Genomic DNA, 25,943 nt, shown 5'->3' on the forward strand with positions numbered 1-25,943 from the left:
GAGACGAGAAAGTAGGAAAGCGGACCCTGGGCTCCGACGGTTAATGACTGGGAAAGCCACCGGGAAAATGCTCAGATGAGAAAGAGCGGAACCGGTAGCATCTTAGAGTGAGAGAGAAAGACAATCAATTTGTATTTTCTAAGGAGCAACCCTAAGACCGTAACCTTGAGCGAATTACAACTTCCACAAACTTTATTTAAAGTGTTTATATAACATTATTGGGTAGTACCCTGGTGACGTTTTGCCTGTAAAAAGTCGTAAAAATTAATTAAATTATTAATGTAAATAAAAAGCAACCAAACAGCTGAACGTTGAAACTTAAAGGTTAATGCTAGATTGCAAAACAGAAGCTAGATACATATTTCTATATACCTGTGCACATCAATTTTTATAGCCATTTGACCTTCCGTGTGACTATTTGAATTTACTAAATATCAATTTATCAAAAAAACGTGGCCGAGTTTTCATCTCTTGGCTTGGTCTACCCATTAAGGAGTAATGACGTGAAGTATCACAAATGTTGGATCTCTGCCCCTAAAATAAGGGCGTAAATTATGCAGCGGAGTGATATCGAGCGGGGTGGCAATGACGTCACTCCTTCGACCCGACAGCCCGCCAGGCTGCCGCCGAAACTTTGAAAGCCTCCAGACCTATTCAGACTTGATCAATCGCGCCTTGGAACCCGCCACGGAATCATCTTTGCCTCGGAAAAATTAAAAAGTTTTAACAATCCGTTCTACGTTCGAAATAGATAGATTTTCTGTGATAATGGTTGCCAGTGTTTATATAGTTTTGTTTTTTATTTTTTATAACTGCGGCTAAGGTGAGATGTGCTTGAAAGTTTTTAGTGATTGCTTTTTTAGATGAAGTTAGCTGATTTACATGGAAATAGCATAAATTGTTCTATATGAATTTATGAAGTTTATTTTTTGTATTATAATTCTTATTAATCCAGTTTTAAATATGATCTTGGGTAATCATAAAATGTATTTAAATAATCAAACACAACAGATTATCGTCTAAGTAATTGTTAAATTGTATTACTTGATTTTTATTTCTCATCAAATTACGATTATTCGAAGTCGTACTTTTTGATTCCGAAATAGTTTTTAAACTAAATAGTTGCAAACAATGAAGTTGCAATAAATTATGATTTTTGACATTAAAGAATTATGTGATTAGGGTTTTTGTAAAAAAAAAATCGATTATGAAAAATACAAAACAACATTTTATTTTATTTTCGGATCGATCTTTTATCAGCTTAGTTTTTTTTTTTTCAGTATACTTGTGTCTTGTATTTAGTGTATGAAAACTACTCATTTATTTAATGTATCCTTGTAAGAATTGCATGACATACTTGAATTGTAGAGCGTACCTGGACTATTAAAAAACCCATCCTAATTTAAAACTGTATTTCTGAAAAAAGTTAACAATTAGCATCGGTAAAGTGACTTTATAAGCTTCATAGATTTTTTCCAATTTTTTTATCAAATTTTTCAAAACTATTACATTTACTTGGAAATCAATAGCAACATTTTTCCCATCAAATCCATTAAGATTTGACTTTTAAAGCCGTTGACCATTTCGTAATGATCGTTCGTGATGAAATAGATTCCTTGATAGTCCATGTACGAGAACTAGCCACTAGCTGTTGCCCGCGGCTTCGCCCGCGTTTTTTTTTTCCACGGGAACAGTTATTTTTCCGGGATGAAACGTACCCTATGTCCATCTCCGGACTTCAAACTATATGTATGCAAAATTTCACCAGGATTGGTTGTGTAGATTGAGCGTGAAGAGGTAACAAACAAAACATACTTAATTTCGCATTTATAATATTAGTTAGGATCAAAATCGGCATGTCTGTCTGATTGCGTGTGTGTTGTGTATTGCATGCAGTCACGCCGCCAATGACCAGTTACAAGCCCTTGGTAAGCGCACTATTTTAATTCATTTTCTTTTTTTATTAGGCCCAAGATAGACCCACGCTGTATTGTTTCAGTGTCGTAGATTAATACCTTGAGATTACACTTAGCGAACTATCAATACTCGGGTTTGTGGTATTCGAGGACGTGCGCAGCGTGAATCTATCTATTAATTATTTTTTTTATTGTTTTGTTTGATTTCTTTTTACTAATTTAATTCTTTTTCTTATAATCATAACTGATGATATTTAGAAAGCTTGATTCGAGATCAGTTCGTTTTAAAATGACAACATACGCAGCAAATATATAAAAATGATACATTATGATATATAAATATATGGTTTTGGATTCCATAGCAGTTTCACTATATGGAACCTAATGTTAAGTACTTACGCACAAACAAAAAATAAATTACCATATATATTTGCGTTTTATGTGGCGATTCACCTAACGTTTTAAGCTAAGCGTAAGCGTAAGTTTTCGAGCTAAGCTTCGTAATTATATATCAACGAGAATTACTTGTAGTTATATACAAAACCACAGTATAAAATATAGTGGGCTGCATTATTGGTGCACTGCGGAAGTGCGCGCGCAGAGTGACTATACGTGCCAACATTGTGGCCATAAAAAACTTTGACTATAATTATTAGTTTAGTGCGTAATTTTCCAATTTTCAGTTTTGTAATCATATCAAATTATCCAAAGTTGTAAAAACTGCTTTAGGTTTTGCTGGCTTTTATTATTGCGATTCTATTTAATTGGGGATTCTACGTAAAATTTGAAAACAAACACATATGTGACTTACACACATACATAAGTTACAAAAATTTTTCTTCCTTTACCATTACCTGTTTGTAAAAATGCTGCTTCTATCACTACAAAATATCTGGTAACCTAAAGTAAAATAAAGGTCTAGACGTATCTGCAACGAAACTCTCTCTCCTCAGATGAGAGAGACTTTCGTACTTCCCAGTTACTTCTCCACTCCAATTCCTCTTTCTTATGTAAGTGTGTTCCCGGTTTCTTCTTCAGCTGCAAAGTGCATGAGCTCAGGGTACACCTGTTCTACTCCACTTCGCACAGTGTCCTTAGCTGTTAGACTATTAGCACGTATTCCTTGTCGACATCACGGCAGCACTTTTTGCCCCCTCTTGCTAATTCGAGGCAACGAAGTGGCCAGACGATTGATCTCTTCGTAATTTGCTAGATATCCCGGAAAGTAACAATCCTGCACAGATGATCCTGGCGCCTGGATAGCCCTAGGAGGGCAGACTCCAATTGAAATGGGAAAAGAAGAAGGTGGCTGGTGTTTATGTAGCCAGCCTGGACATTCTGTCATTCCAATTTCTATGTCATTGACTTAATCCCTAATTTCGACGACCTCGGTGGCGCAGTGGTAAAGTGCTTGCCTCTGAACCGAGAGGTCCCGGGTTCCATCCCCGATCCCCGGTCGCGTCATGATGGAAAAAGATCTTTTTCTGATTGGCCCGGGTCTTGGATGGATATGTACCTATATATTATGAAATACAGTATCGTTGAGTTAGTATCCCATAGCATAAGTACTTTGGTACAATCTGTGTGATTTGTCTTAATATATTTATTTATTAATCCTTGTCTCTTTCCAGGGCTCAGCAGATTCAAACTATTCCCAGCCATCCTCGGAGCTGTCGCTGGACGAGGACAAGGAGGCGCTGCGCCGCGAGAAAGAAGCGCAGGCACTCTTACAGCTCGACAAGGCTCGGGTAACATATCTTCTTCTTCTTCTCTTACATTCATTTGTGATTTTGTTACGATGGCAATCATAACAAAATCACAAATAGTTTTTTTAAACTTTTTGACCATGTACTATTAGAAAAAAAAAATAAAAAAAACAAAAACAATGATGAAGCTCTTCTGATAGATAGGAGTATAGGATATAATATATATATATATATATATATATATATATATATATATATATATATATATATATATATATATATATATATATATATATATATATATAGAGTATAGTAATAATAGAGAAGGAACATGAGTTATTCTTTCTTTCGGTATTTTCTCACACCGTTCACCGAAATGCCAGTAGTTTGTACCTTTTTGACGAATACAAAATAATTTGATATTTGACGCGAAAAAGTTTCTGTGAAGATATAATTTCAGAATAAATAAATTCCTCTAATTTAGAAATTTAATGTAATTTCCAGTCGAAGCCGGTGGCGTTCGCTGTGCGCACGAACGTAGCGTACGATGCCAATGTCGACGATGACTCGCCTGTACACGGCAGCGCGATATCCTTCGAGGCCAGGGAGTTCCTCCACATCAAGGTATACAATACAATATTCTTTATTACACCAAATAAAGATACAGAAAAAAAAATCAAACCTAATGCAACATAAACAAAAGGCATAAAGTACACTGACGGGTAACGATATCTTCCAGTTAACCGTAGGGTGGGAAGAAACAAAAATGGCGAGAGGCGTATTTGGTATATCACCAAATTTCTTTTTTCTCCTGTTTATGTGTCCTACTGCTGAGCAAGTCTATTTATGTGCTATGTATCCCCAAATCGCATTATACGCAAAACATTTCTAAGAGCAAATAATAATGTAAACCTTGCCTAAATATCTTGCTCATTAAAACCAAATTTATCGTGATATTATTGCTACTAATCAACTCGACAAGGCTTCTGATGTTCAGGTAATTAATTGTCAATCTTCCCAATGGATTGCAGGAGAAGTACGACAACAACTGGTGGATCGGGCGTCTCGTGAAAGAGGACGGGGACATCGGCTTCATCCCGTCCCCGGTGAAGCTGGAGACGGTACGCGCGGGACAGGCGTCCCGCGGCCGCTACCCGCGCCCCGCGTCCGCCGCCAACCTCACCGCCGGCCCGCAGCCGCTCCCCAGCCGAGGTAGCACCCCTCCCACGCCCGGTACGTCATCCACGTCACGCCACGTCATTTGAGGCTTGAGTATTGTCTTGAGAAGTTGTAGGAATGATCTCATGACGTTCTACGAGGAAAGATTATAGAGGGTGGTCGGTTGCTTCCCTTGCTAGTTTTTATTATAGATGCGCATAACACGTCGGCTGAGGATAGAGAAAGATGGAAGGAACCGACACCGACAAGAACGACGTTCTTAAATAATGAATGAATAACACGTCGGAATCGACTGCCCTCCATAAGGTCCTTGGAACGTCACACGTTTGAATTGGAACTCAGTAGTAATATGGTTCTTCAAGCTAGAGATTTCAATTTAATTGTGGTTAATAATGATGTTGCCAATTGGCTTTTTTATGGTCTTAAGTATGTGTTCAGATACCGCTTTCTGAGACATGCAGGCATTAATAATGCTGCTGATGTTCTGTTAAATTGGACCTTGCATTCTGCTCTCCAGAATTATGTTTAATCACACTACTAATATTTGAATAAACCTTGTCCAGGCTTGTTGTACGCCGACAAATCATATTTTATAATCTACTTAGGTATGTCTCTTTGCAGAAATAAAGAAATCACGAATCGTTCTTTCTTCTTTATAGTTCACGTTCTTAGAATAATAATTTCAGTTATATTTTCTTCTTCAATATTTGCTATTAATTGCTTAACCCATTTTTGTCAAATACCTAACATTCTTATAACTTCTTAACACAGTCCTCTCTATTAGACCTCGAATCAAAAACTATTTTTGCTTGGCGGTCGAATCGACTTACATCGCACTCCGAACACTAACATTCGCTCAATTTACATTGTCTGTAAGACTATAATTTTTCCTTTATTTTCTTAGATGGTTCATACATTTTGTACAAGTAAAATCTCAACTGATAGTTACAAATAGATTTACATTAACCGCACACGAAAGATATATTCACACGAATGTTGTGTAGCAATGTTGATACCAGTTATATAATTATATCCTGAAATACCTTATTAATTATTATATTTGTTAAAACATATTGACCTCTAGAACTTGAAGTCGTTCAAAGTTTTATAGTAGGAATACAGTTGTTTGACTATGACACGTAACTTATAAAAGTAAGTTACTTATAAAGCAAACCAAGGTATGATAGTTATTTTTTTCTAATTTCGTTAAGTATTGATATGAATATTAATACCGTTACGTTTGAATTCCTATCAACCGTGTCGTTGATAAAGGGGGAACATTTGACTCTCAAACAAAATTGGCACTTTAAAGATATAACTAAATTTTAAGCTAATTCACGAACAGTATACAAAATCCAAAAATGGTCTTCCACACCTTTGATACTTTTGAAATACCTATCCAACAACACGTGCCCTAAAAATTTGGTTTATTCAAGATTTTATTTGATCACTTTGTCGGCGTGATTAATGTGTATACCCATACCAAATTACTAGTAGTTTCTGAGCTAGATCGTGAACGGACGGACAGACAAACGGGCTGTAGGACTACGGAACCCTAAAAAATCAATTTAACAAAAAATAAGTAATTTTATTGTAAGATCCAGCGGCAGTTTAAGCTATATGCTTATAGTGTTTTCTAATAAGACTAAATACCCTGCGTCACCGCAAGTTTTTTTCATCTTATTAAGCATTTTAATGATACGCTAAAGCTATATTATTAACCGACTTCTAAAAAGGCAGATTCTCAATACGCTAATACTTTTATAACTCTCAGTTGAGATATTCCATTTCGATTCGACCGCCTATAAAAGCAATTAAATTCTAATCAAACGACTCGTTTTATAATCCGAAAGTATATTTTATCATATTTTATTAATGTAATATACTTATTTAGTACAAGAATAATATATATCTGGGGGCCCGGCACAGTCTCCGCAAGTCGAGCAATCTTTAATTATATAACAAGTCGTTTGACACTAAACGTACAACGCAGTTTCAGTTATGTTATGAGCGTCTTTCCCTCTCCTGCATCGTAAAACTAATAAAACTTACTTGTCCACATTTTTCTGGAATTAAATTATCCGTGATCTATTTAATGTGCCGACTAAATTATAATATAGGCACTTATCGCCTTTGAAGAGAAGATTGCGGTGAAAATTGTTGCGCCGCTTCTTCCTCTGCGCTTGGAAGTCCACAGCAGACTTAATTTTAAATATTTTTTGACGTCATTAAGTGATGTAAGTACATATTATCGACCTCGGTGGCGCAGTGGTAAAGTGCTTGCCTCTGAACCGAGAGGCCCGGGTTCGATCCCCGGTCGGGTCATGATGGAAAACGATCTTTTTTAATTGGCCCGGGTCTTGGATGTTTATCTATTATCTGTATTTGTCATAAAATATAGTATTGTTGAGTTAGTATCCCATAACACAAGTCTCGAACTTACTTTGGGGCTAGCTCAATCTGTGTGATTTGTCCTAATATATTTATTTATATCCGGATATTATCAGAAGATTAAAAATCTTTCATCAAGAGAAATTTGAATTTGAAAGTCTTGAAAGAAACTAAAGTATTGCTTTAGTATCTTGTAATGATAGCATAAGGTACACACAACGTACATATAGATGATCCAAATTATATTAACAATAATTAGGTACCTGTATCTCAACTTTTATTATAAAGTGTATCAATTTAAACAATGTTTAATGGTGTTAGAGAGGGATAGACGGTTTGTTTTTATTTATAACATTGAAAATTATTTGAGAAATATGGAATTTGTACAAGCTTTTATGAATGTAGCCTTTTCATTCGGTTCTAACACTTACTTGTACTACTATATTATATTCTATCAAATTTCGGCAAAATCTTTCGGTCTATTGTCAATATTTTCAGAACGCATAACTGCTTTGTGCTGACTGACACAACTCCGCATCGCGTAGCGATTGGTGAAACTTGCTACGATTTCCTGGATTGTTCGTTTTAAGCCTCACATCCACTGGGCAATGTTTACCCGCAACATATTACAGCCCGTGTATAGTTTTGACATTGACGTGCATTTAATAATATATTTTTTATTAATTTTGCTCCGTCGACGGACCTCAACGCAACGGAGGACGTCGGAGCGCATCGTAGCTATGGTGGTTTTATACCAAAAGAATGAATACTCTATCTCTGGTTGGTTCCCCAATACCTGACCATAGCCGATAGGCAGACATTGCAAGACAGCCAGACTAGAACATTGCCTGACTCTGAATGAGCAAAAGAACGAGCAATATGTTGCGTGTCAATTAAATGCTTGTTGGATATAGAGGCCTTAGTGCGAGGTTTTGTTAGTTAACGTTAACTTTACGGACGGCAGACGCTAACTCTCGTTTAGTTTAGTTTAAAAAGTAGATACTTGAAAATAGGGCTGTGAAAATGATTGGTGTGTCCAATATCCAACTTACTGTATTTTTTTAATTGTGTAAATTTGGTTCTGTTTTCAATTTGTTTCGAATGTCTGGAAAGATTTGCTTCTATAGTTTTTAAAATGTGTATCACAATAACAATTTAATGTAATAGTACATATTAATTAAAGAAAGATGTAACGAAAGAAAGTTGGTTTAACGCAGATGCCTATGTAATGGAAATAACGCTGCCTGGTGTCAAATAGGCGGAGTTACTTCGATACCACTAAAATATGCTTTAACTATAAATTAACGTTAACGTTTAACTAAACCTCGCACTACGGCCTCAATAGGTTCAAGGCATCTTTGTGCCCGGTTATGTGTGCGTTGCCTGTATGTAGACTGTGTAATACAGTCACGGCACAGCACACAAACACACAATCAATGTACACGTGTGTGTACGCACACGCACATTGAGCCGAGCTCAATGGTGACTTGGAATATAGGCTTTAATTCAACCAGCACTCATTTTTGGAAATTTACAGATGCCCCCTCCTTCGACCGAGGTAAGCCCTTCAGATCACCCATTTACCAGGAAATGTTGCCAACTTTCACCGAAACTTTTTGGCCTTTTTGTTTACGAATTTATATTTAAAAAAAATGTTTTGTCATGCCCGCTGCTCGGCTTCCCATTTCCATTGCATCTTTAGACATATCTGTGCATTTATTTCTTTAATTTTTTTTTTTAATTACATTGATATCTACTTTATTAATGATATCAATGTAAATTGGATGTTTATTTAATATTATTTTTATTTCAAGCAAGATTTTGACAACTTTAGTCATAATGAAACGCTTCTTTTTAATATGAATATCTAGAGAATCAAAATCTTGCGAATATTCTGTTTACTAATGTATTACTATTTTTATTCGAACAATGTGAATCTTTATGTCTTGTATCTTTTATCTGTAAAATGTAATTTCAATTTATCAACATTTCTTAGGCCAATTTTTAATTTTAATAAATCGTTTCTTCGAGATGTCTATCAAAACCATTGCTATAACCTATAACCCAAGATATTATAATGCTCTGATTGGTCTAAGGAACTTTCAGTGTTGTCATTTCAAATTTCTCCCCAAAATTATGCTGTCTTATTTATGCATGGCGATGTCAATGACGTAAAAATTTTACCAGACCTGCTTGCATTGTCGTCTTGTGAAAGAAGTAGGTACATATGCTTACGGTGTTGGTCTTCTATTGAGTATTCACCTATTTCTGGAAGGCAGATTAACCATAAGAAATCTAAAATCCAAAAATCAAAATCAAATCAGTTATTCAGAAATTAGGCCTTCACAGGCACTTTTTCACGTCATATTCTAAATTAAATGATGTTTACCAAAGCTACAAACTACTAGCATTTCGGAACGACCACTGCTGGGAAGAAATGCCGAAAGAAACTCATTCAAACAGTGTTGGTCCCTATTATGCCAGAAGGGCTTACCATTTTCTAAATATAAATTTATGTATAATTTTTTATCAGTAATATAACATGTAAGTACACAATAAAGTACATGGTCAAAAGGTATACTAAAACATATTATGATTGTGATCAAGTGCTGATGAAAGGAAAATATATATATACTTATATATATATATATATATACTTATATATATATATATATATATATATATATATATATATATATATATATATATATATATATATATATATATATATATATATATATAAATAACCATCTATGTGGTTATTAATAGTAAATTCAATTTTTAAAATACGTTGTATTATAATGGGCATGGCCACTTTCAGAATAGAGCTTAACCTGATGGGTGAATGGTAAACGCCAAAGAATTTTCACGGGTACTCTACGAAGAGAAATTGTAATAAAACATTGAAGTTACAGTAAACAATTTATCGAACAACAATGGCGAAAAAAACAAGCCGAAGAGTATCCGTGAAAGTAGAAAAGTAACTGTATAAGCTTGTATAACCCGTCAGGTGAGGACTCAGATTCGGGGCGAGGTCGGGGGGCGGGGGCGCTGCCGGCCAGCAAAGAGAAGCGCAAGCCCTTCTTCAAGAAGCAGGAAGCGTGCACCCCCTACGACGTGGTGCCGTCCATGAGGCCCGTGGTGCTGGTGGGGCCCTCGCTCAAGGGCTACGAGGTCACGGATATGATGCAGAAGGCGCTGTTCGACTTCTTGAAGAGGCGCTTTGAGGGCAGGTTTGTGACTTGGCTGTTGAGATTTATCGCAAGTAATTTGATTCGACAATGTCAACATTTGTCAAAATTGTTATTGATAGTCCACAGGTAGAAGAAGAGCCAGTAATGTGATGGGCTGATGATGTAATGTTATTTGTATAGAAAATAACACAATGTTATGAATGGCGTGTATTGGGAGACAGCTCAATTTTAAACTATGTGGGAAAAACTAACATGAAGATTTTCAACATTAAATTCTTAAATGACACAACACTTCCCACTAACTGTTATAACACCAAGACACACCTAACACTCCTTACTAACGAAACCTAACCAAAATTGACCAATCCCGTTCCAGGATAATAATAACCCGCGTGATGTCGGACATATCTCTAGCCAAGCGGTCTCTCCTCAACAACCCTTCGAAGAGGGCCATAATGGAACGTTCCAACTCGCGCTCGACCTGCTTACAAGAAGTCCAGGTAATGATTATTCTTAATTTTCCAGGATCATCATCACAAGGGTGTCCGCAGACATTTCGTTGGCCAAGCGATCCTTGCTCAATAACCCTAAGAAACCGATTATGGACAGGGCAAATTCGAGGTCGAATTGTATAGCAGAAGTGCAGGTCGGTCAAGTGTAGATAGTGCTTCGGTTGAGATGGTTGTGCTAACCTTTGATTGAGTGTATCTAAGTGAATGTTTTGTCTTCGCAACATGTGGGTGGAACTAAAATCACGGTAAACTTTTTCATAATGTAAAATAAAACTATCAAGGAATACAAAGAAATAAAAACCTCACATACTTTTAATATATGTGTATACATGTAATAATGTTCCGTGTAACTCTTTGTAATCTAGTCATATAAAACAGTTTGTTATTATTGTTTGATTGCATCGGTTCGCGCAATGACATATTACGTTACTGTCCCCCTCTAGTAGGTTAACTAGCTCAAAACGTTCGCGCTAGAACGGATTCATATGTTTTGTATTGTTATTATGCTTATGGCCACACACAGCGGCCACGGGGCAACCATAATAACTCATTTTTCACTTTGATACACTTGAATATCTGGGATTGCCATTGCCTGTTCACACGACTTAATTGCTTGACTCCGTAGATCTTTGGCATTAATACATTCCGCAGAACCATTTGTTTTTGTGAGTATCTACTTAATGTTACTGCAATGAATAAATTGTTTGATGTGACTCGAATGAAGTAGGTAACACGAATGTTTGTTTCGAATGAGAAAATATGTTCTGTTTAACGCATGATTTTGGATGTTTATGTATTTGGTACCTATTTAAAGTAAACTAGTTACGATGTGGGAATAGCTAACTATTTATTTTGCAATGTTGTACCAAATTATTTCACGATATTCCTTCTCGGAGGCCCGGAGAGCACATTCCTGTGTTCTACTACTATTGTCAAGTGCATTATTTTTCTTTTTGTATGTTCGAATCAATTGATTTGAAAACCATTGGAGTGAAAAGGAATTAAATATTTACAATAATCCTTTACTCTTTACAAAAATATTTTGTTTTGGGTCCACTAAGTCCTGTCACGAACTAAATCAAAGTTAATATAATGTGTTCCAACCTCAATGATTTGTTTCCACAGGCGGAAATAGAACGGATATTCGACCTGGCCCGCACGCTGCAGCTCGTGGTGCTGGACTGCGACACGATAAACCACCCCTCGCAGCTCGCCAAGACTTCACTAGCACCCACCATTGTATACCTCAAGATTTCTAGCCCTAAAGTAAGTTAAGCAAGAGGCACGAGGAAGCAAATCGTGTCTACATAATTCGAATTATTTACCCTTTTCAAAAGCAATAGTACTTAATTTGAATTCACAGTTATAAAAATAGACAGATTTGTCTTAACCACTTACCTTGGAAATTGATGCAAACGGATGCATTAAAACCTCATTGTCTAAACACAGCATGTGTTCAAGATCATAGATTACGGCATCTGGTCTTTCTAACATTATACCTTTGTTGCAATATACCGTCTGTCTTTCAAAATGAAGATTTTTCTTTCGCGGGTCTACTGGAAATAATTTCTATAAAAATAAGGAAATAATTTCTATAAAAATAAGGAAATAATTTCTATAAAAATAAGTAATATCCTAATTAATAATATTAATAATACAAAAAATAAAGATGCAATGTCATGTCACATCCTTATCCATCACGGGGTAGACAAATCGAAGCCTAAAGGCCACGTTACGCTAGATAAGCTTTCAAAATACTTGTATCGTTCCAGGTTCTCCAACGGCTAATAAAGTCCCGTGGCAAGGGGCAGAGCAAGAACCTCTCGGTGCAGATGGTGGCCGCGGAGAAGTTGTCCCAGTGTCCGCCGGAGATGTTCGACGTGACGCTGGACGAGAACCAGCTAGAGGACGCCTGCGAACACATCGCCGAGTACCTTGAGGTTAGGGGACTTATTTTTGTTTTTGCTTGTGTTATTTCACCTCACAGCGCAGAACTTTCATAAATATATTGGATATTCTTAATGTTTCTGGTGTATTACCCTTGATGCGAGGGATTTCGCAGATAGCTCTCAGGTTTCGCGAGACTGTTAGCAGAAAATGTCTCATCTTTTCGACTACCCGTCTTGTCAAAACTCATGAACTGATGTAGGTCGCACATATGCTTTGGCCGTGGCCAACTAAATTTTGTTATGTGCTCTTAAAAAACTTCCTATGCATGCGCCACGTTCAATTATGCATTTTACATATATTTTATGAACAAGTACAAAACTAAATATGTCAAAATTGTAGTTCAAGTAGCAGAGTCAATACGAAGAGGTTCAATCCTAACCTAATATTATAAATGCGAAAGTAAGTTTGTTTAGCTCTTCACGCTTTATCTACTCAACCAATCTTCTTGAAATTTTGCATACATGTAGTTTGAAGTGTGGAGAAGGATATCTACCTACCTTTCATCCGGGAAAAATAACTGTTCCCGTGGGAAATTTTGCTAGTAAATTATAGTAACGCGTCGCTGGTTGTAGGCGTACTGGCGCGCGACGCACCCGCCGGAGGCGGCGCCGCTGTCGCGGCCGCTGCCGCACCCCGCGCTCAACGCGCCGCCCAGCGCCCATCACACGCAGCCTGGTGAGTTTGCCACGCCTGCTGGTCTGGCCAGACTTATAATGCAGTTTTTTGTTCTAGACAATGAGGTTGTGAATTGAATTCAATTTTATGCAGAGTTTCTTCTAAAGTTGTAGAAAGTGTTTTCAACGAAGTCAAAAAGTGTGATAAAATCTTTTAGTGACTGATTGAAGTAAAACGTTCTTTTACTATCAGATTAGGTACTTGATTACTAAACTCCGAAGGCTTCCCACAAGAAAGCAGGTTGATCAGAACAAGCTAAAACTTATGACGCATTATGTTGTATCGTTACAGCACACTTATTAAATCTCATATCATACTATACGAATTCTTAACAAGGAACTAATAGGTACATACCTATTTCATCCATCCTAATGACCACTTCCATTGTAACTGCATGTCTTCGAGTCAAGTATTTTTGGTCCCCTAAAGGGAAATTTTATTTGTAATGTATGTATGTTTATATAATCGTGTATTTCAATCTGTTGATCCGCCCGCACTCCCCGGAGGGCACCGCGAGAGGTCCGACTCGTATAACTACGAGCGGGAACGAGGTAACTGACATTTTTTCGTTACGACATTGTACAAGTCCCGGTACGTTACCACTTTTGTAAATAGTCACGAAATATTTTTCAAACTGAGATTTTTTTTATTTTTTTTTTTACAATTTCTGTTTATATTCTTATAACACATACGAAGGTTACTGAAGTTTTCTTTGAAGTATTTAGTTATTTTTATGGAAAGTCCGTAGTTGAATGATTGTATGTTTTGATAATAAAGAGTAAAGTGACTTTTCTAGCAGTAAGTAGATTTTTTTTTTCATATTATAACTGATTGCGTCACAGAATTTCAACGTGCCTATGTTATGACACAAGGTGGTCATTTCACAATCACAATGCTTTTCTGTCTACATCGAGCAATATTCATATACCTTACCTACCATTTTCATTCTAACGTCTCATATAGCATTGTTGTTGTACTAATATCTTGACCCATCCATATTAATATTATACACAATGAAAGTATGTTTGTTTGTTGTGTTTCACGTCTAATTGTCGAAGTGAAGGTAGGTAGAGAGCTGAAGAGTAGCATAGGCTACTTTATTCCCCGGGCAACAGCTATGTAAAAATATCATAACACATCTTCAACACTATAGTAACTTAAATTGTTGTAGTAACATTGATGTTGTGTGTCCCTCCCTATGCGCTGAAGATTCGCGACCTCAAGGGACGTTTACCCAGAACGCACTGATCCCCGCCTGTTCATTTCAGTACCAGCCTCAGGACAAGCCTACTAACCGCCGAGTCGAAGACATTATTCCAGATTAGACATTCATAGCAGACACTCCGCCGAGGGCCCCCACCCAGGTTTCAACCAAGTTCTTGCGGCTCTCGTCCCTAACCGCTTCACTAGCTGAATGAGGGTGTCGCTTACTAACTGTTCTTTAATTTAGCCTAACCCAACGGTTCAAACACATTCAATCGCTTAACAATTATCCTGATCCATGGGTCACGAACACAACCCTTTCGATCGTTTCACGGCAATTCGCTTCACCATCATACAAACGCGCCAGCAGACACAGTTTCCACAGAAGGCGTGGCATTCTCTCGCTTCACTATATGCTTCTTCCAGCGACCCCCTCCCCGCCCCCCGCGGCGGAGGTCGTGCTGCCTTGCCCTGGCCGCGTGCGCAAGTCTGGCGAGGCTCTTATGCAGATGTCTCTCAGTCTAGTCTCGTAGCGACGTCGCCGTAAGTGAGGGTGGCCCCTGTCCCGACAGCGAACTGAGACTACCCTGTGTGCCGTTTGTCGTGTGCTGAGTTGGGCTATAGCTTTTTCCCCGTCAAAGTGGTGCTTTCTGGGAAAAGGCTAACTTTTGCCCCTGATTGAAACCTGGTTTGGAATTTCGTCCCCGGCTTTCCTTTGTTTATTTTTTCAAACCTATGAGACGAAAGAAATTCATGTAGTATAAAATGTTTAAGTCGTTAAAATATACCCAGGCGGCGGCAGATCGCGGGCAGCGCGGCCGGAGCGATTGGAGGAAGAGTACTACCCGCGCGAACGCTACCAGCAGCGCTACCCGCGCGACCATTACCCCCGGGACCACTACCACGAGGGCTACTCCCACGACTACCCGCCGCACGGGCAGGCGGAGCAGTACGAGCGGGAGGCGTACGGCCACGACTACACGAGAGACTCGTACGCCAGGGAGGAATACGGGCGGGAGTATGGGAGGGACTATAGCAGGGACGCGGGCTACGGGCGCTCTGAGCGGGCGGCGCGCGGGCGCGAGCGTGAGCCGGCGGACGACTACGGCCCGTCGCGGCGCGCGCTCAACGCCGTGTAGCGCTGCCGGCGCCGGCGCGGCGCGCGCTCGACGCCGTGTAGCGCTGCCGGCGCCGGCGCGGCGCGCGCTCGACGCCGTGTAGCGCTGCCGGCGCCGGCGCGGCGCGCGCTCGACGCCGTGTAGCGCTGCCGGCGCCGGCGCGGCGCGCGCTCGACGCCGTGTAGCGCTGCCGGCGCCGGCGCGGCGCGCGCTCGACGCCGTGTAGCGCTGCCGGCGCCGGCGCCGGAGCCCCCCTGCGCCGCGCCGCTCCCCGCCCCGCCGCTATCGCCGTGGTGCTTTTTTGAGACCGATTGTGTTGCGGTTTCGTGTATCCTTAATGTTTTGTACCGCACTCCTCGAGTGCCGGTTTTCGGATGCTGAGCTTTGTGTCGCTTGCCGGGCCCTTGCGAGCGCGGACGCGGGACTGGACCGCTCACGCTTGACGGTACGGAGCTCGCGTCGATTGTAAAAATTTTACATAAAATATAATTTTAGTACCGTTAGATATTATCCGTTTCCCATTTTTTGAACATACTCTGTAATTATATTGCATCGTCTGTACTTCATTGTTGCAATCATTTGTAAATAAAATACTTTATATCGACATGTTATCCTTTCTCAACACTACTTTCTCATCGTTCTTATGTTTGCGTATAATTCATAGCAAATTCGCTGCTATTACTGAACTGGTAACAGGGAAATTAAAATAGCCAAGTGTTATGAAAACGTATCGCACTTTATTACAGGCATAGTCTGAAGTAAATTCGATGAAATAACATTCCAAGCGATGGGGTCCACGCCCCACATATAAATAAGTTAAACATTACAATACATAACAGATAAATAAATCTAATTTATATAATTTCGCTCGCTTGCCTCTTTGGTGTCTACTAGCTAAATAACTAAATTTATATACAATTCGTTATAGGCGAGTTAGATTTGCAAAGGTAACAAGTATATATCTGATAAGAATAAGAAGTGAGGTGAAACACTGAGCAGACTAGAAAACTGAATACTCTACATTACTGGGTAGCTAAAATACATGAGAGATTTGAAATTCTAAAAACAGAAATTGAATTCTGCGGTGCAAAAATGTTACAATTGATACAATTTTTATATTCATTATTTATATAATAACATAAACCATCTTACTAGTACGATTGAGAATATCTGATGCATCTATTGGACAATTAATTACACGCTCTGATTGGTCAAGTCTGTCTGTATCGGATTGAACCAACCAGATGCCTCCACATAGTTGATTTTCTGTATGTAAAAGATCCACACCTAGTGAGATATCTTAGGTAAGTCTTAATGTAAATTCAGACAAATAGGTACTTAATGATAATACTTCAAAAATATTAACGTATTCCTAACATATCGTCTGAATAGGAACATAAACAATGTAGAATTAATACAATCACATCGATACTGAAACCAAATGTTTAAATGAAAAAAAATATGAATTCAGTGCTAATAATACTTAATTTTCTAATAAATTAAACAGGCAGCTTTACTGTCACTCTATAAGTCATAATCGTTATACATTTATCTGAGACAAAAGCACGCATTTTACCTACTTATGTATATAGTTACGACAATTTACAAAATTCAACAAAATTGCATACATCGGAAATTATTTACAAAATCAAACTGGGAGTTACCATGTTTTACACCTGACTTCCAACTGACCTCGAGTATTCCATTCAAAAATGAACCTTTGTCAATTACAATAAGTGTTAATTTCCATGTTACTGACGTACATTGCATTATCTCTTTGGTTTCGCACTTCGTAAGAGATTACCACTCAGTCTCGATTAGTCTTTGTTTTATTTACACTTTATACAACACTAAACTTTAGTTACAGCACAAGTAAGTCGCTTTTTCATTGTCCGGGCACTGCGTGACTTACAGCCTTTGAGGATTCTCATAATTTGCGCGCATCTGACTATATTGTCGGTTAGTCAAATATAGAGGTAATCATTCTTGGTTTCCCGGCAGTAAGTGAGGCTGGGAAACTTGTAGACTGGGCTGTATCGTTTCTTCTCGATGTCTTCGAGGGAGAGAGCTGAGAGGGCCCTGGAGGGTTCGTCGTCTTCGCTGGAAGGGGTTTCAGGTGGGGGTAGGGGGCGAGGGGGTAGAGGCGGCGCTCGTGGGTTCCTCCTTACTCGGAAGTGGCAGTTGGAGTCCGGGGGCCATGCTTGTTGAACCAGAAGCGGTAAGTCGTCAGGGTGCAGTTTTCTCTCGCTTTCTTGAGATGGACACACCTGGAAATGGGAAAAATATTTCTTTTATTTTTATGCTTTCAATAAAACATTGTGTAAAAAACTTTCGATATAGCTGTTTTTTTAATATAAAAAGTACCTTAAGAAATCTCTAGGTAACGCCAATCTAATTTACTGCGATTTCTTTATTGTGACTAACCTTTAAATATTATTTAAGCATAATTACATATTGGTATCTGCCAATAAGTAAACGACGAAGATCAACGACCACAGTCATATAAAATCTAACTACACATATCCATTAATATCCCTTCAGTCGCCTAAAATCCACAGTCTATAAGAAATCAATAAGAAGACATAAAAATTATGTTTCCCGTACCACAATTTTTTTTTGTTTCGTTCGGAAAGGCAAAGGTATCTAAGCCCATACAGCCGTTGTCTGTAGTTTCTTATTTACTTCATAATGTTGAATTATAAGACGTAAGCCAAGTCTTTTATATCTTTTAGTCTTATTCCGAATAGGTATCTTAATTTCTCTTTTTCATTTTCATTTTTGTCCATCGAAAGTCATTTTTCCTCATGTCAGAGAAGTAGATTTTCTTCGATGCAAATCAATGTCAATAGAAAACGACGTGAGGTGAACTATCACATGAATTACCAACCTCATAGAGTGAGAACCTCTCGACACCCTCAGCAGAATCATAGCAGTGCAGCAGGATAGCCAGCAGCTCGTCCACAGTGGTCCGTTCGCTGGTGAGCAAGCACTTGTATTGTGAAGAGGACATTAACGCTGAATCGTAGATCTTCACCAAACCGCCTGGTCGCATCCGTAGGGAGAACCTGGAACAAGAATTGTATTGTTAGCAAGGATGGAAAAGATTCCTGACTTACCTATATACACAGCAGACCGATGTGTATTGGTTACAATTGCTGTTTAGCCTGTGCATTATTTGCACGTGTACTGTCACAATGCTAGCGTATATCTACATACATTAATTGATAGGATATGAAGCAGGTACTAATATATAACCTATATTAGTTTTTCAAGTTAGTAACTTATTAAATAACTAGCGATCCGGCCCGGATCTATAATCCTTCAGTAATAAATTGTCTAAATGAAAATTGCATCAAAATCCGTTGCGTGGATCAAAAGTGGAAAGCTTAGGAACAGACGCGGTTGGCGACTGTGTTTTATACTAGATACATAGTCATAGGTAATAAATCAAACAACGTTATTACAAGTTTTTAACTTATTAAATGGGTAATAAATGGAAAATAGGTTAATACAAACAAGGCGTCGGAAAGTCCAATGTTTTAAACAATAATTTAGTAGGACACACGCAAATGTTTACATAATTAATCAAACAAATCAATTCTTGGAACGCGATAGCTGCCTCACAATTAGTTTTGATAAGGCGTCGTTAATCAAACAATAAACCGATAGGCCGCCTGGCCAAGTGTCGCTAACTATGACATAGTTACAAGTAAAATACTACTATGTATTTGATAACAATATACATTTATTTATTTTAGTAACTGCGCCTGTCTATTTAGGGCGTAGAAACCAGTCTTACATAAACATTATAACATTTGAAATTCCCCAAGCGTGCGAAGCCATTTGAATATAAATAATTATTTCGTTTCACAATAGGAAAGGAAAGCTGATAGATTATTAACAACAAATATCGCATTAATGATCATTGCTAATAAACTAGCCTAGGCGATTAACCCAATGGAGAATATACCGAAGAGCTAGCTAGACTGGACAGTGCCGTAAACCGTTGAGTATGGACCTCAAACCTTTTTTATTCTTCACATACACACTTCCATACTATTATTAAATTACAATACAAATGTGAAAGTGTGTGCCCTTCTGTTAAAACGGATTACCAATCGGATTGAGTTGATTTTTGATTTAGAAATATATTCTATGCTGCTTGGGCAATGGAACTTAAAAATAATCTAAATATACGGATATGTATGAACAATGATAACAAGCACATTTGCGTATCTTTTTGAAGATGATTCATTTTTATAACGGTAGTGTAGGGGAAATTATGTATTGCGCCTGGGTATTACTCTGAAATAGAAACCGCTTAGTGTCACGGTATGTTGCTGGACCCTCTATAATTAATTGTAAACTAAATTTAACTTCATGTCGTAAACATACACGTAATTTAACACAAGTCTAGAACTTACTTTGGGGCTAGCTCAATCTGTGTAATTTGTCCTAATATATTTATATTTTAAATTACTTACGAATGAATTTGAAACATATTTAACAAGGTAGATAACTCAAGTAGATACATGTACCAGATTCTAATCAATTAATTTAAATTAATTATACGGATAATAGAGCAAATCATACTAAAATTATAAATGGAAAAGTTCGTGTGATGTGTGTATGTATGTTACTCTTTCACGCAAAATCTACTGGACGGATTGTTATGAAATCTGGTACACGGGTAGAATATAACCTGGAATAACACATAGGGTATTTTTATCCCGAAATTCACACGGGAACGAAGCCCTGGGGCGCAACTAGTTATACATAAACAGAATAGTCTGTGGAAACCTATATAACTGGTTAAAGAAATTACACAACAGCACTAAATTCCAAGACATTTTTGCTAAAAACCCCGTCTTGAATTTTCAGCGTTTCCCAGTCTCGTAATCACCTCCAAAATGTGAAGGACCACCGGGCCTCGCTCTAAAAAAGACTTTGTACTTTTTTTTTGTCTTTTTCTGTCCCCTTCCGGCCTAATCTATTTCCATCACGTAAACACGCGCCGTAGACGTTACAACAACATTTATTGACCATATGGGACGTGTTACGGCTTAGTTTGTTATGGGTTATGGTGCTTGAGTGCGCATGATGGGCGTAAGTGCTTCGGTAACGACAATTTATATTGTTCTACATATTTTATGGTTTATTGTGTCTTCATAAATAATTATAAACTAAATACATTCTAGAAACAACTGTAACTTAAAATAACTTTAATTGGGTAAGTATGCGTGTAGTAACTAATATAAAAAATCCATGTGTCATTGGCTACTGCTTGGTTGCGGTGAAAGCATAATATTATCATGTATTGATGGTCAATCGTGTCAGAAATCTTAAGTCTAACCATTGTCAAAATAGAATCGAATAACATTATCTGCGAATTTATATCCCCTAACAGGCATTGTTAATAAAGTTACAAAAAAGGTAAACTTACTTGGAGTATCCCTTCGGATGGCAGGCCTGCAGCGCGGCTGGCCTCGCGTCGTCATCCAACACGAGCTCCGTCCTCAGCCCCGCGGCCCTCACCCTCACTTCCATGCTCAGGTAGAACAGTCTGGGGTCCCGGTGCTTCATCCGGAACTTGCCGAGCAAAGTGCCGACGACTTCGCGAGCGCTCGTGCCCCAAGTGACAGATAGCGTCTTGTATTCGATGTCCGGACGTAAGCAACGCGCGTACACTTTTATCGTCGTCTGGAAACATAAAAAAATAATTTTAACAACCAATCCGATCATTATTACAATTTAAGTTAGGTTCCTGTCAGTGGAGTTCCTACGATTTATTTATTTCCATTGTCAGTTTCCCTTCTTGATACTACACAACGAGTGATATATAACTTTTTCGAAAACCACTTTTCGATACAGTCAACTGCAAAGCTACTCTCATCTGAGCATATAGAGCACGCGAATAAATAAACAGTGCGTAGTTTGTATGATAGTTTATATTTGCCGTAATGACATACCAGCAATGTATGCCGACTCCACCAAAGTTAGGCGAACTATCAGTCAATTCATTGACAAGTCTATTATTCAAAGATTAACAAACAACTTTCAACAACATTATGGTTTCTAGTGACTGATCTTGAGCCCACACCACTATGTGGTCTTTCAAGTTTTACTTCACACACATAGGAGTTATAAGATTTAGCACTGAACCTGTACAGACTGCATTCTGCAGTGCAACAGGTAATGTCACAATAATCTAACGTAACAGAATACAAGGACTGCAGAAATTCTGGCTGCCGCAAACCACTACAGTTATACTCACAAATAAGTATTGTTTCTTATCGTGTTTTGTGTCATTAACTAGAAGAAAGTGGTTCATAAGTCTGATTGGTAAACAACTTCATGTGGCACGAGTAGGATCGAACCTGGGAGTTTACGACCACAGGTGTGCTTCTTAACTAGGCTTGTCACTGGTGTCAAGTTATATTGGATAATTGTACTCAAATACTTTATAAGAAAAATAAAGTACGCAACTATACTTCTTATTGCAGAATTAATCTTATTAAGAATATAGGCATATATTCTTTCTTTCTTATTCTATTACGTCGTCAGCGCCACTTAATTTATTGTTTTCTCGACAAAATTAATCGAAATATAGACTGTTTAAAAACTATGTGCAAAATTTACAACGTGCGAAAAGCAATAAAATATGTTCTTAACAATAATACACAATACTTACTATAGAATAATAATTGTCCTCATCATGAGACTATCTATTTTTTTCATGACTTATATGTATAGATAAACAATACTTTATTTGCAAAAAATAAGTTTCTTTCCCTTTGTTGACTTTTACTTTTTAGTATTTCGCGAACAAAATATTAAAAAAAAACAATTAAGTCATCATACCCAAAAGCTTATTGCCAATATGCATAATTATTTCACACGGGAACAATGAAAAAGATTTTAGAGAATTCTAACTGTACCGTGTTATTTGCGAACACTTTCGTAAAAGGTAAGGCTTGCAAACCACATATTTCTCACGAGACTAATATTCATTTCAACATTCGACGTTCTACGAATCAAAGTTAGTTTCTACAATAATTAAAACAATATATATAATAGAAAATTATACGATTCTTCACCGCAAGCTAGGTCCGTGCTTTCATATCCACTATGCTTCCACCGAAAAGTTCTATATTTCCGTGTGTTTATGTGCTTTACAGTTCAAAGGTTATTCAGCTCAGAAGAAAATAACTTTATATGTTTAAAATAAAAAGTAAAACATCTCACATTCCCAGAAACCAATTAAAAGAAATCGAATTACCGAAATATCCGGCGTCACACGGTACAGTTCCACGTTAAAAAAATGCTAAAGTTACAAATTCTTAAAAATCACACTGGTCACAAATAAAAAAATATATACAAAAAAAAAAAGAAAAAAAGACTGGTCGAAAATAGAGAACTCACGTGAATATTATGAGGATGAAGCGCTAAGCGCAACCGCGGCAAAGGAATAGGCACATTCATGACACTGTGTTCTCGTCGAAAGCACAGACACTACTGAGGCGTAGGGCGCCGGAAATCGCTACGAGAGCCCTACAAAGGGTAAGCCGATACGAACCCACCTGTCGCCTGCCAGGAAGTCCATGTGCATTGTATGGGATTGACTCCCGGCGCAATTAAAAAAAAATGTTTTCTGCGAGCAGGAAATTCGATTTTTGAATCACATTGTGAGAATTTTGTCAAGGACGTTGATCCGAGATTTGTAACAGGTTTGAAAAAATACAAGCTCTCAGATTGATGGGAACGATAGAATATTCATTGGGCTTAAACATGAATACCATGAATATGTAATTAATTTTGATTAATAGAGTCGAGGCTTTTATAGACAAGGCTTGATACTGATGTATTTTTCAACTGCGGCTCTACTTGATACAATAATATTGCAAATGCCATAAATCTTCAGTAAATGAAAGTAGATGTATTGCCCATGGAATTAGTAGGTATTCTGACGAAGTACTTTTATCCATGGTATTACCAGTGAGCACCTTTTATAATTTTTAGAGGTTATAGTTTGACTATCAGGATTTTCAATAGCCAATATAGGTCGGGCTCTATAGGTATATACTTTCAAGATATTTCAGACGAAGATTTCCCAATATACAATTTTTACAAGTAAAATTTACTAGCAACAATAAATTGTGATAGTCTGAAACTAACATAAAACAGAGATGGAAGATATAAAAGACGAGTTAGCAACGTCTAAGGAGACCAATCAGAAAGTGCCGGTAAAAGTAGGCTCTCAGTAGTAGCTGTGAACTTGAACAGACAGACAGCAAAAACAGGTGCCGGAAGATTTCGGAATGTGGTCCCGCGTGAGACGGTGATGCAATCGCACAATGGTGGAAAGAATTGAAGATAAACTGATGATAAAGAATGAAATGTCACACATAAATCTTTGGAACTGTAAATTTTATATCTAGAACGTCCATTGACCTATAAAAATGATGATGGCAATTTAATAGGGCAGTTTAGTTTTAGACCTAAATTTATTTTATAAAATTCGTTAGGATAATCTTTTTACTTCGACCCCGGGCTTCCCGGCTACACAGCTCCGAATGAAACCACGACACGAACATATACAATCTTTATAAAATTAATTTTATTTTACTTATTATTATTTCACAAAACCAAAAACTGGATTTACTTTATCCAAGGGACATAGTTACGGAACGTCAAGGAAGACATAAGTTTATAACGTGAACAAGAACTTTCTTCGTATCATAGCAACATTCGCGGCCCGGGAAAAATCTCGGCTAATATATTTTCCAATGTTTCATTTAGCTCACATCAAATTAACTCACTTTAAAACACAATTAGGTTCTTTCCCGCGATACCTATATAAATGTATTCCACTCCTAGATATCTCACAAGATGACATATTGTCCATTACCCTCCTGACCTGTATAGTCTGTGGTCTGTGATACATGTTTGCGTGTCTGTGGTCACATTATCGCAATATTTCTAACACCGCAGATTACCAAGCCAATCTTAACACATGACTCACTAAATATCTCATTAGTATTAAATCAACAACAATTAATTAAAAAAACCGTGAGTCACTGTGCGAACCCCTACTTAACAAATTGATTTAATAACCATATAATTAGGACTGGTAATCTGAGAGAGAAAGACAAATATAAAAGCGTCAACTGCCAGCACCTCTCACACAGATTGCAAGGAAAAGGACCTTACAATTATCTATCTTTTTGTGACATTTGATTCCACCCTAGTATAAGACACTCCATATCATCCCGTGGATGTCGTACGAGGCGACTATGCGACATTCTCGAGGAGGTTTGGCATAAGGCCCGTTATAAAATCACAGCCGAATCTTCAAAAAATTCAAGGTTTATTTTTAAGCTGACCCCGAGCACTACCTCGAATGCGGCAACTAGAAATTATAATAGCTACAAACTTATCACTATTTCAGATGATCGATTCCACGAATAAACTAGATTTCCAACTAAATCCTCGAGATACGCAACTTTTGGCGTTACTCGAAGGGTTATCCCTCCAATGAGTCGCGATATATTATCTGTACTTGTGGTACCCGGGGTAATAGGGAAATGAAGAACCGATTGTGCTCACCAGGTAGACGTACTCGTGCCTTAGTTTTTGTTGTAAACCCCTCAATTTGTACTGCTTCCTGCGTGCAATGGACCAGTGCAACTCCATCGAACCGCATCCAACGAGCGAGATTCGATTCGATGCATCCGACTAAATCGATTGATTTTTATCCAGTTTCTTTGAATGATAATTTACTAAATTAAAGTATCTATTATTCTTTATGCTTGGTGTCCATTGTTAATTATATTTTGGAACTGGAAGATTTTTCAAAGTCGGAAAGGCTACTTAGCACACACCACAGTATCAACCATACTACATCTTCTCCTTCCGTTCCATAAATTTATAACTAGCGATCATGAAATCATATAACAATATTAAATTAGCTCCTAGGGCTAACATATGGAGCAGATCGAATTGTTTACGTGAGGTCACGATGTAACAAAGTCGCCTGCGCAACACAATTTTGTGATCAAGATAAATCATGTTTTATTTCAAGGAGTTATAGCATGAAATT

General features: G+C 37.8%; 2 protein-coding genes across 19 annotated transcripts in view; one reads left to right on the plus strand and one right to left on the minus strand.

Moving 5' to 3' along the window:
* Window positions 1-16,448, plus strand: part of Ca-beta (Ca2+-channel-protein-beta-subunit) — a 136,129-nt gene extending 119,681 nt beyond the window's left edge. For 6 of the 17 annotated variants that reach the window (XM_053752257.2, XM_053752609.2, XM_053752846.2 and 3 more), the window contains 11 exons: window positions 3,548-3,664; window positions 4,127-4,246; window positions 4,654-4,855; window positions 8,730-8,750; window positions 10,203-10,425; window positions 10,763-10,886; window positions 12,024-12,164; window positions 12,671-12,838; window positions 13,421-13,521; window positions 14,007-14,074; window positions 15,519-16,448. In XM_053752257.2, coding sequence (XP_053608232.1) covers window positions 3,548-3,664; window positions 4,127-4,246; window positions 4,654-4,855; window positions 8,730-8,750; window positions 10,203-10,425; window positions 10,763-10,886; window positions 12,024-12,164; window positions 12,671-12,838; window positions 13,421-13,521; window positions 14,007-14,074; window positions 15,519-15,865 — 1,632 coding nt within the window. In that variant the 3' untranslated portion in view covers window positions 15,866-16,448. Of the gene's footprint in view, window positions 1-732; window positions 824-1,896; window positions 1,929-3,547; window positions 3,665-4,126; window positions 4,247-4,653; window positions 4,856-8,729; window positions 8,751-10,202; window positions 10,426-10,762; window positions 10,887-10,911; window positions 11,033-12,023; window positions 12,165-12,670; window positions 12,839-13,420; window positions 13,524-14,006; window positions 14,075-14,791; window positions 14,888-15,152; window positions 15,270-15,518 lie in introns of those variants that run through there. The other 11 variants (XM_053752439.2, XM_053753141.1, XM_053752697.2 and 8 more) reach the window with 9 other exon arrangements.
* Window positions 16,449-16,559: 111 nt separating this feature from the next.
* Window positions 16,560-25,943, minus strand: part of rau — a 56,763-nt gene continuing 47,379 nt past the window's right edge. The window contains exons 1-4 of one of the 2 annotated variants that reach the window (XM_053753704.1): window positions 23,267-23,395; window positions 21,288-21,544; window positions 18,732-18,909; window positions 16,560-18,111 (exon numbers count right to left, since the gene is read on the minus strand). In XM_053753704.1, coding sequence (XP_053609679.1) covers window positions 17,809-18,111; window positions 18,732-18,909; window positions 21,288-21,544; window positions 23,267-23,326 — 798 coding nt within the window. In that variant the 5' untranslated portion in view covers window positions 23,327-23,395 and the 3' untranslated portion in view covers window positions 16,560-17,808. Of the gene's footprint in view, window positions 18,112-18,731; window positions 18,910-21,287; window positions 21,545-23,266; window positions 23,396-25,943 lie in introns of those variants that run through there. The other variant, XM_053753625.2, reaches the window with a different exon arrangement.

This window comes from Plodia interpunctella, chromosome 1, assembly GCF_027563975.2.
Source record: "Plodia interpunctella isolate USDA-ARS_2022_Savannah chromosome 1, ilPloInte3.2, whole genome shotgun sequence".
NCBI classification, from domain to species: domain Eukaryota; kingdom Metazoa; phylum Arthropoda; class Insecta; order Lepidoptera; family Pyralidae; genus Plodia; species Plodia interpunctella.